The sequence below is a fragment of the Scleropages formosus genome, chromosome 5, assembly GCF_900964775.1.
Source record: "Scleropages formosus chromosome 5, fSclFor1.1, whole genome shotgun sequence".
Taxonomy (NCBI): Eukaryota; Metazoa; Chordata; class Actinopteri; order Osteoglossiformes; family Osteoglossidae; genus Scleropages; species Scleropages formosus.
This window is the reverse complement of record NC_041810.1, coordinates 8,579,182-8,589,640: the sequence shown is the minus strand read 5'-3', so window position 1 is coordinate 8,589,640 and position 10,459 is coordinate 8,579,182. Positions and strand designations below refer to the sequence as shown.

General features: G+C 55.8%; 1 protein-coding gene across 2 annotated transcripts; it reads left to right on the top strand.

Annotated features, from left to right (window-relative positions):
• The first annotated feature begins 1,313 nt into the window (after positions 1 to 1,313).
• On the top strand, positions 1,314 to 9,525 carry dusp16 (dual specificity phosphatase 16). 2 transcript variants are annotated; one of them, XM_018748075.2, is made up of 7 exons: positions 1,314 to 1,542; positions 2,812 to 2,950; positions 5,434 to 5,597; positions 5,747 to 5,906; positions 6,195 to 6,318; positions 6,578 to 6,741; positions 6,847 to 9,525. In XM_018748075.2, exons 1-7 carry the CDS (start codon positions 1,342 to 1,344, stop codon positions 7,749 to 7,751), a joined length of 1,857 nt encoding a protein of 618 aa, XP_018603591.2. In that variant the 5' UTR covers positions 1,314 to 1,341; the 3' UTR covers positions 7,752 to 9,525. The 2 variants fall into 2 exon arrangements, with proteins under 2 accessions (XP_018603591.2, XP_029108168.1); XM_029252335.1 differs by having other exon boundaries at positions 6,578 to 9,525.
• Positions 9,526 to 10,459: the final 934 nt, after the last annotated feature.

Below are 10,459 nucleotides of genomic sequence, written 5' to 3'. Positions count from 1 at the left end.
TTATGTGATCCAGCATCAACTATCTTGTCTCTCTGCTGTGTTCGGTGAAATCGGTACAGGAGGGTGTGGAAATAAGTGTCGCCTGCTTCTGTCTGCGTTCCACGTGCCGTGTCGACGTTCGGGGCCGCGCAGCTCGAGTACCTGATCTCGCCGGTTGCGTTCCCATGGCAACAAGGGCAGGTCAATAGAGAATGGGGGGGGGAAAGACCCCAAAAAGTGACTTGTACCACAGTACAAAAGGTAACGGGTCTTCCTTGCAAATTCCACAGATTAAGACCTTATGAACAGGAAGTTCATTCCTAACTCGCTTGAAGCTGGAGTCGTCTCGTGGGGAGAAACTGTGTCTTTGAGCCACTCGTTTGACTGAAATCGAGGGGGTTGAAGAGCTCATGTCCACGCGTGGATTGTCCAGCTGTCCAGCTGCGTGTGTCTCGCTGGGAAAGACACTCCTTGTGTACTCCTTCCACAATGCGGGGATTGATCGGAAAGGCGCCGGAAGGTTTGCTGTGTCAAGTTTCTTCTTTCCTTGTGAACAAATCCCGCGCAGACCTTCTTCCTGGAAGAAGTGAACGAAAAGAGTTGTGTTCAGCAGTAGCGCTGCTGTCTTCGGGGCCACCTGGTAGCGTAGTGGTGCCACTGGTGCCTTTGGGGCCCAGAGGTCGCAGGTTCGAGTCTCATCTCCAGCTGCGATACCCCTGAACAAGGTACTTACCCTGAAATTACTCCGCTTGGACTTGCCCAGCTTTGTTGAGTGATGTGGCTGTTTTTGGTTATTCTTTGATCATTTTTTGTCTGCATTTGGATTCCATATTTAGACGAGCTCTTCAGACGGGGGAACATGCTATGTAACGCAGTCCGACTGATGTGTGTACTTTTGTGCAACTTTTGTCTTTCAGATCAATAGAAGCTCATGAAAAACAGGATGTAATTAATCTTGAAGCCCAAGGGAAAAAAGCCTCGATTTGTGGCAAGTGCTCAAGAACCTGTGCTTCCTGTATGCGAGGCTCCCCAAACAGGGCGATTGGGACACTGGAAGGGCTCCTGTTCACGTGTATACACACACACACACACACACACACACAGCCTGGGGTGTGGAAAAGCCTAGAGCATCTCCTCCTTTGCAAGCGAGCCGTCTCGGCGTCGCTCTGGTGTCTGTGCTGTTAGTTGCCACCGGGATGACGACGCACTTGAGCATCTCCGTGCAGCGCTTCTTCTCCTGAGGGCCCTCGGGGGTCGCGTCCCCGCAGCGCGTCGTACCGGGAGCAGCCCGGGGGGTGGGGGGGCGGGGTCTCCGGGGTGGGGGAGATGTCGGCTCGGCCCTCCGCTAGAGGGGTGCGGCCCATGGGAGCGGAGGGCCTGGTGGCGCTCCTGGAGGGCGGGTTGGACCGAGTGCTGCTCATCGACAGCCGACCCTTCGTGGACTACAACACGTGGCACATCCTGGAAGCGGTCAACATCAACTGCTCCAAGCTGATGAAGAGGCGGCTGCAGCAAGACAAGGTGCAGATCACGGAGCTCATCCAGCACACGGCCAAGAAGAAGGTAGGGTGGGGGCGGGGGCGGGGGCGGGGGCGGCGGGAAGCGGGACGCGGGTGAGCAGGCGCACGCGAACGGTGCCGCGCACGCTGGAGCTTCCCGTGGGGCACCGGGCAGCGTAGTGGTCGGAGCCGCTGCCTTCGGAGCCCCAGCTTGCAGGTCTGAACCCCACCTCTGAGCAGGTACTTCCTGTAAAAGCTTTGGAGGAAAGAATCCGCTGAACTCGTCGTTCGTCTTGTAAACGTTAAGCGGCTCTTGAAACGTAACCCCGAGGAAAGACTGGGACGCGTGAGGTGCTCCGGGGCTCCGTCCGCCGTCTCACAGCGCAGGTTCCCCCCCCCCCCCCCCCCGTACTGCCCCGCTCTCTTCCCGGACGCGGTTCGTTTGCCGAGAACCTGTAAACCGGATCGACGGGGAAAATTCGGGTTTTTGCACAAACGGGGCTACGAGGCAGGATGGTGAGACCAAATGAGGGCAGAAAGAGTATTTGTGACTAAAGGAGTGTCACACGTTTGCGTCGCGTTCTTTCCGCTGAAAGACTTTCGGATGCGGACGGGCGATTGTTGACTAGGGCGCTAAACCGGCATACGGTACGTGAGCGTCGGCTTCTGCGGACATTCCCGTGGTCGAACACGTGGTTGTTAAGGATGACGAACGCGTGCCGTACGCCTCTGTTACGGAGCTCTTGCGAGGTCGGGAGGAGGGGGTGAGAAAGAGGTGAGTTTTGAGGGGTATTTACCGTTACTTTACCCAGCTGGGTGATGTAACTGGAGCAGTTTTAGGGTAAGTACTTTGCTCAAGGGTACTAGAGGCGGAGGTGGGGCTCGAACCTGCGACCTTGCGGTCCAAAGGCAGCAGCAGCTCTCGGCACCGCGCTACCGGCTGTCCCCTTACGCTGGAGAGGGACGTGACGAAGAAAGACGAAAAAGGAGAACGTTTCTGTAAACTCTAATAGAATGAGTAGAGAAAGGACGCCGTTCTCCATCAGCGGGGAAACGCGTGCGGCTCACGGGCGCGGGACTTGGACACGGTTGAGAAAAGTGTCCTCCGAACGCGGCCGACCGTCGCCTCCGTGGGGCCGCCGGTCCGTTCGCGCGGCCGTTGCCCTTTGAGCAAAGGGTCCGCTTCCTGCCGCCGCGTCAGCTTGTCGGCGTTACCCCGAAGGGCGTCGACGGGCGACGCGATGCGCCGAGGGTCCCCGTCGCGGGGGCCGGTCGAGCGTGGCGACTCGTTGCCCTCGTTTCACGGTGAAATCTTGTCCGCTTTTGTGCTCAGCTGGAGCCCCCGGGTGGGCAGGAGGTGGTCGTGTACGATCAGAGCTCCACGGACCCCAGGGCTCTGTCCTCGGAGGCCTTCCTCGCCGTCCTGTTGGCCAAACTGGAGCAGAGCTTCCCTTCCGTGCACCTGCTCTCAGGTGAGGCTCCCGCCGCGCCCCTCGCCCCTCTCAGGAAACCGGCCGGTCCTTCTCTGCTCACTCGCCTCCCTTTTCCCCTTCACGGATCTCCTTAGTGTTGCTTCATCATCGCAGCCAATTGGCTTTATATTGAGCGCAGAAGAGAACCCTGCGAGTTCTCCGTTTACACACACACACACACACGCACACACACACACATTTTCGGAACCGCTTGTCCCATAGGGGGTTGCGGGGAACCGGAGCCTAACCCGGCAACACAGGGCATAAGGCCGGAAGGGGAGGGGACACACCCAGGAGGGGACGCCGCTTCGTCGCAAGGCACCCCAAGCGGGACTCGAACCCCAGACCCAGCGGAGAGCGGGCCCGGGCCATATGAAGTAACGAGCAGGGGCCGCTGGAAGGGAACAAGAATAGATAAATGGGCAATATTAGTAAGGCGGAGCATTGCGCCGGACGCCCTCTAAAGCACTTGTACGTTCGAGGCGCTCTGCGCGTCAGCTAGAGTTCAGAAGGTGCCACCGGCTCCAGCTGATGGAGCGACGCTTTGGACCCCCGCGGTGCCCTCTGCTCACGGCCCTCAGGTAAGCACGGCAGGTAGGCGGGTAGACGGAGCACACCGTGCGCTCGTGTGCCCTGTGGAGCAGCGCGCTTCACCTCTGCGTGCGTACCTGCACCGTGACCGTGTGCCACACTGGAAAGCACCTTCGCTCGTGTTGCACGTGAGCGACCGTGCGGCAGTGTGGGGGCGAAGCCGAGGACGGCGACGCAGCTGCGGCGATTGGAAACTGCCAGGAGCGCGTCGGGCCGCTGGCTCTAAAGCCGTGCGATGACTTTGTGGGCGAGATCACGTGGCCGTCCGCTGAGGAGGGGATGTAGGCGACGAGCAGCATGGAGTGGACAAGTCGCGTGGGACGGATGGGCGTATCGATGGAGACGTTTCTTCGCACGCAACACGACGACGAGAGCAATAGCAGTAGGACAAGAGACCAACGGCACGGTGTTTTGCACCGTTATTTAGCGGTGGAGATGCAGAGGAAACCCTGTATGGTGAGGGGAAAGGGAACGATGGAAACATTAAAGGGAAAAAGAAGAAAAACGACAAAAACGCCTAAATGCAGAGTTGCTGAAACGGTTGGCTACGAGGGTGGCATCACGTTTTATTATTGTTGCGTGAAAAAGTAAACTTGCCGTGGTCATGTATGCGGACCGCCTTCGGAAAGGTGTACATCCCACGAAAATGAATAATATTCCATGTATTTACTTATTTTTATAGAGCTCTTCTCACGCAGTGACACAGAGCGCTTTAACACGGGCATAAGGCAAGAAAAACAAACACATCAGATAAAGAAAGAAAGAAATAAAGAAAAAGAAAGAAAGTCGACTAATGACTACCATAATCCAGTACTTTTATGGAGCTATAAATATAGCTACTGGCCACAGAGGAAAGGAGCAAAATCTCCCAACTGAAAATCGAGGGGGAAAAACCTCTGGGGGTCCAAGGGCCGGTGGCTGCCTCCCCCCCCTACCCCCCCTGGACATTCTAAGTCGAAGTATTAAGTAACAATTTTAAGCCACTTCAGCAAGTAATAACAATATTATTGCTGTAAGGTAACTTGAATCCCCAGCTCAGCATGGAACGTCTCGTCCATCATGGTAGCTGGTCATCATCCTCTGTCAGCTTGGGATTCGTCCGTCGCCACTGGCCGGCCTCCTCAGGTCTTATGTAGCGAGACGGCGCTCAACAAGAAGGAAGAACAGAGTTAGTAATTTGTCACTTAAACAAGTCAATTTAATATGCATTGGTACAGAGGTGGGGAAAACAAACACAGCCAAGCGGAATTACATTTCGAGGTGGAATGCCTGAGTGAACGTGTAAGTCTTAAGCCTGGATTTAAAGGCTGAGAGAGACGGGGCATTTCTGACAGTAACTGGCAGACTGTTCCACAGTTTACGTGCTGTATAACTAAAGGCTCGACCTCCTACTGAGGTCTTGTTGATGGCAGGTACTTTAATGTAACCTGCATCCAATGAACGGCGATATCGTCCTGGGTTATAAGAATCGATGATCTCACAAAGGTAAGCCGGAGCAATGCCACGTACTGCCTTATAGGTGGAAAGTAGGATTTTGTGACCGGGAGCCAATGCAGTGATTTCAGTACCGGTGTTGCATGGTTGTACTTCCTAGTTCTAGTGACAGTTCTCGCAGCAGCGTTTTGCACCAACTGTACCGGATACAGTCTGGTGCGGACATTCTCGGCTCAGTTTTCAGATGCGATCCCGCTGCATCGCAACAAATGTCGACCACCCGCGCTGGATGAGACGCCGTGCGAATGACAATCCGGTCCCATCAAGGACAACTGGTGTTAACAGTCTTGGACTGGATATGTGGACAAAGTGGGAACGGGACACGGGAACGGGCCAAATAACGGGCTAAAGCGAACTGTGGATGACTTTAATTGGATGACGCTCTGCTTTTTCCTCAGGTGGTTTCGCAGAGTTCTCCTATCTGTTCCCGGGCCTTTGCGAGGGCAAATCCGCCGCGGTTCCCTCTTGCATCTCCCAGCCGTGTCTGTCCGTGGCCAACGTTGGCCCGACCCGCATCCTGCCCCACCTTTATCTCGGCTGCCAGCGCGACGTGCTCAACAAGGTGAGCTGCCCCCCCGTGACTTTGGCAGCTTGGGCGTCGCGCTGCGTTCTCTCGGCTCGCGGCTCCTCCTCGCGTCGGCGCGCCGGACCGTTGGCGTCGAAACCCAGCGCTCATCGCGCGTTTCATTAGCGTTTGTCTCGTCACTGCAGGAACTGATGCGGCAGAATGACATTGCGTTTGTGCTCAATGCCAGCAACACCTGCCCGAAACCTGACTTCATCCCCGAGTCGCACTTCCTACGCGTGCCTGTTAGCGACAGCTTCTGTGAGAAGATCCTGCCATGGTTGGACAAATCGGTGGAATTCATAGGTGAGTCTGAGGGACCGGTGCTTTTATTGCCCCGTGCAAGCAAACGTAGAGACCTGCTGGGATTTGGTGGCCTTTGCTGTTTATGAAGGTTAAAAAAAAAAAAAAAAGAGAGAGAACTGACATAACATCATAAGCACGTGAGTAGACTTGTTAAAGCAGGTGCAGCTAAGGGAATTTAGTAAACCGTTCGCATGGTTCGTTCTGCACTCTCTTGTACACAGCCGTGCTTCTTTTGTTATTTGCTGGGGAAAACAAAATTAATGGGTAGCTCACTTCTTGCCGTTGCAGAGAAAGCGAAAGCCTCAGATGCCAGGGTCCTGGTCCACTGCCTGGCGGGAATCTCACGATCTGCCACTATTGCAATTGCCTACATTATGAAAAGGATGGACATGTCCTTGGACGAGGCATACAGGTACAGTCACAGCAGCGTCGCGACTCCCAGAACCTGCGGTAAATACGGGACGGCTTTGCTTGCGGACGGAATTCGGTTACGAGAGTCCGCGGTGTCCTCTTCGGATCGGGATACCACGGGAGAGGCGTCGGCTTCTCCTTGAGCCGATGAACTTCGGTTATGCCGACTTAACTCGAGCGTTTAGAAGGTCCAACAAACATATGTGTCACATGTCATGAATATTATCCAACAAATGTGTCATGAATTAATTCCCCTACAGATTTGTGAAGGAGAAAAGACCCACTATTTCCCCCAATTTCAACTTCCTAGGCCAGCTCCTAGACTTTGAGAAGAAGATCAAGTGTTCCCCAGGGCAGCTGACAGCTAAAGTTAAAGCGATGCGCCCGGACACGTTAGCAGAGTCTCTCTCGCCCTCGGAAGGAGGTATGCCGTGCAGATCCCCGGGACCCCCTCTGCTCTGGGGAGCTGTTAGAGAGGCCGGTGGCTTCTGTCAGGCAGATGCCCTGACTTTGCCCTGTGTGTTAACAGACGCCCAGCTGGTCAACAGGGCAGAGGAGGAGGTGCTGTCCCGAGAGCTGGGGGGTTTGCAGCTGGGCTTTGCTTCCGACAGTGCCAAACTCAAGCGCTCGTTCTCGCTGGACATCAAATCCTACGGAGGCGACGGCGGCAACCTGCCGGCCTTTGCTCCCGCCGAAGATGACGCGGAGTTCTACAAGCCCCCAGCCTTGAAGGAGCCGGCCAGTAAGCCCTGCCAGTTCTCCCCCGTGGAGGAGGTGTCCGAGCTGTCCACCCCGGAGCAGAGTCCTCACGGGGAGAAGGCGGGTTCCGTCACCCGGAGCGCAGCCGCCGCCGCCGCCACCGCTTCCAGCTCCGGTGCCGAGCCCAGCGGCTCGGCCGGCGGGTTCTCCGGCCTTAATCGGCCTCTCGCGCACTCTCAGCCGCACGCCCTTTACCGCAGCGGCAGCATGGAGGACAACCCCAGAGCTGCCAACTTCTTGTTCGGCCTCTCCAGCAGCCAGCAGCATCTGGCCAAGCCGGGCCTCGGAGCGGCGCTCAAGGGCTGGCATTCGGACATCCTGGCTCCAGCGGCTACCGCCGCCGCCGCCGCCTCCTCCTCCCTCGCGGGCGGTTGGTACTTCTCCGATTCGGCCTGCTTCTACTCCACCTCGGCCGTGTTCGGCGGCGCCGGCTTCTCCGCCTACGGCTGCGGCGTCGGGCTGGAGGCGGTGCGCCGGAGGCAGAAGAACGGCGACCGTGGCGACTCGCGGCGCAGCTGGCATGAGGAGAGCCCCTTCGAGAAGCAGCTCAAGCGGCGTAGCTGTCAGATGGAGTTCGGAGATGGCGTGGCGGAGAGCCGCTCGAGGGAAGAGCTGGGCAAGGTGGGAAGCCAGTCGAGCTTCTCTGGCAGCATGGAGATCATCGAGGTGTCCTGAGATGGACGAGGACCGCGGGGCTACGGCTCCTCCTCCTCGCGCTTTCTACTTGTGGAAGGCGAGGCCTTCGTCGGTCTGGACCGTTGGGTTCGACTTGTTCCGAAGCCGTTTTCCGCCTTGGCCTTTCGTGCAGAAGTGAAACGAAGAGGACGTGAGTGTGTGTGTGTGTGTGTGTGTGTGTGTGTGCGCGCGCGTACGTGTGTGCGTGCGCTGCGTAGGTCTCATCGTGTGCGTTGAAACTGAAGACTGAGCCCATTCTCGTGTTCTCTGCGGATCGGCGCGAGAAGCGCAACGGTCCTGCAGCCGAAGCGTTGTGCCGAACGCGACTCCCCACGCGGCCTTCGTCGGCCGCGCGGTTCTCTCTTAAGTAGCGGACCCGATACCTCGCGAGATCCGCAGACGTTGACGTTTGTTTCGTTTTCAACTCGCCGACAGCTCAATCTCAGGTTTCTGGTGTGAGCGGCGCAAGGAGATTATTGCAGGCGGACGGCGGATGTACCTAAGAGGACAGGAAGGGGTGGCAGAAGGACACCGATTTCTTCAGAGGTTTTCTTTTTTCTCCTTTTTTTTTTTTTTTTTTTGTAAACAATTTCAAAAAGAAAGCGCTGGAACTTCTGTCGCCGTTCGCTTCCACGATGATGGTTCCCACTTTTGCCTCGAACGGCAGAGGCGGCATATTGTTGAAGAACATAGAGAACGGAGGTCCCGCCTCAAGTTCCCGTGTCGTTTAATATTTGCGGCGTGCAGCGTATTGTAAACCTTTTTAAAGTAGTGTAACTATTAGGCGTTTGTCCTCAAAGCGCTGGGCAGCAGTTCTGGTTCACACATCCATGCGTGCTTGTGAGTGTGACAGCTGGGAGGGAAGGAATGAAGGAATGAATAAATGAATGAATGAATTGTGCTTTTGTTTTGGCCTTTCAAAATACCATCTGCTTTTAAAATAATCGCCAGTATTTGCAGTGTGAGAGCAGAAGCCGGTTCCTGCGCGATCGGAAAATACTGCGCTCGGTTCAATCTTAATGTGAGTTTATGGCGTAACGAACGAAAGCGAAGAAAGAGGTAAACGAGCGCCTGTCCGCCGCGGAAATGTACGTTTACGCTTTCGCCTCCCGTTTGAGAGACGAAGAGCAGCGACGCGACCCTCGTTGCGAGCGGAAGTAGAAATGTTGCAGCCGCGATGCGCGGAGGGAGATCGGCGCTACCGGTTCGGCGGCAAGCGCGTAACTGCGAGCCCGGCGCTCGCCGCTTTTGTACGGAGGGCAGGAGGAGCAGTCGGAGCCGCTGGCGCTGGATCTCTTCTGTAGCGGCACAAAAAAGTTCACCCTTAATAACGTTACGTGAAGCGGCGCTTCCGTTTCGTCCGTGCGGCGATTAACCGCGGTACGTTGTAGCCCGCTGCCAGGTGGCGCTTCCGTGAAACATCGGTGTTCTTGCACGGAGCGTACGGTCACGGCGATGCAAGTAGCTGGAGCTCAATGAATGAGGCTTTTAAGAAAGAGATGCTGGAGAAGATGGAGCCTCTGCGGACGCGGACGCGCGCGTTTATGCGAAGCGCGGAACGGGTCGGGCCGTCGCCCCTTGGACCGTCACGCAGGCGTCGTGCCGTTCTTGTATTTATTTCAGAAAGAAATAAGCATCATCGTACGACACGGCAGCGATGCGGTCGAGAAGCGGCGACGCCCCTCTAAGTTTTACCCTCGGAAGCCGATCTCATACAATAATACACAGGGAAAGATGTTCAACCCCTCGTGCCAAAAACCAAGGGGGCTAGACAAACCAACCATGCCACAATATACCATCCCTCCCAAAACCAACCAATTCCCTTCACAAAAAAATATCATGGGCAAACACCATCCTCCTTGCCGGGAGCCACCGCGTGCACTTCGTTGGGGTTGTCAAGTGGGCACCTTCCTTCATTGATGTTTCATTGAATTGAGCCCACTACACCTCCAGAAGGCTCAACGGCGAGATCTGGCGTCCCAGACCCACCCCCCTCCATGCCCACAGTGCCATCCCAGCGACTCCACCCACCAAAAAAAAACCCACCCCAACCACCAACAACCAACCAATACACCATACCAGCATATGGAGGTGACAACAAAACTCAAACCATTGACGTTCACCTAGGTGAGTACTCCCCACTCAAGTGTGCTTCCCCCAAACACCCTGGTGCCTTCTCATCCACAACCACTGACTAGATCTTTCTGCTACCTCTGACAAGCCTTTAATGGCTGCTCTTAACGACTGACCCCTAAAACCAAACTCCAACAGCAGCGACGTGGTTGATTTTGCAACAAACCCTCTAGTACCGATCTCCACTGGTCTAATAACGCACTGCCAGCCTCGCTCCCTCACCTCACCAGCCAACTCAGTGTACTTCAATTTCTTCCTCTCAAAGGCATCTTCCAATGAGTCTTCGAAAGGTATTGTTAATTCAATAAGTTTTACCCTCAGAAGCCGACCTCAAATCCTTCTCCCGAGACCTCGTGCCTTTTCTCTCGTTCCCTATTTGTGAATTTGTCGCTTTTTCTTTTCTTGGCGGCGGGCAAAAATTCGTCGAGCGAAAGGTTCGCCTCCAGAGAGCCGTGCAAACGTGCCGGAAAGCGTCGAGGGCGAAGGGCGACGCGCGGCTTCGCGAATGAAGGTGCGCGACCGGCCGCCTTAGTTTGAACCTGTGGGATATTGTGCGCAAAAAAAGTTCTTTTCTT

Coding starts and splice junctions, on each gene's coding strand:
- dusp16 (XM_029252335.1), top strand. CDS start 1,342: ATGGGAGCGGAGGGCCTGGTGGCGCTCCTGGAGGGCGGGTTGGACCGA. Junction 1,543..2,811: donor AGCACACGGCCAAGAAGAAG/GTAGGGTGGGGG, acceptor TTTTGTGCTCAG/CTGGAGCCCCCGGGTGGGCA. Junction 6,319..6,577: donor TCCTTGGACGAGGCATACAG/GTACAGTCACAG, acceptor ATTCCCCTACAG/ATTTGTGAAGGAGAAAAGAC.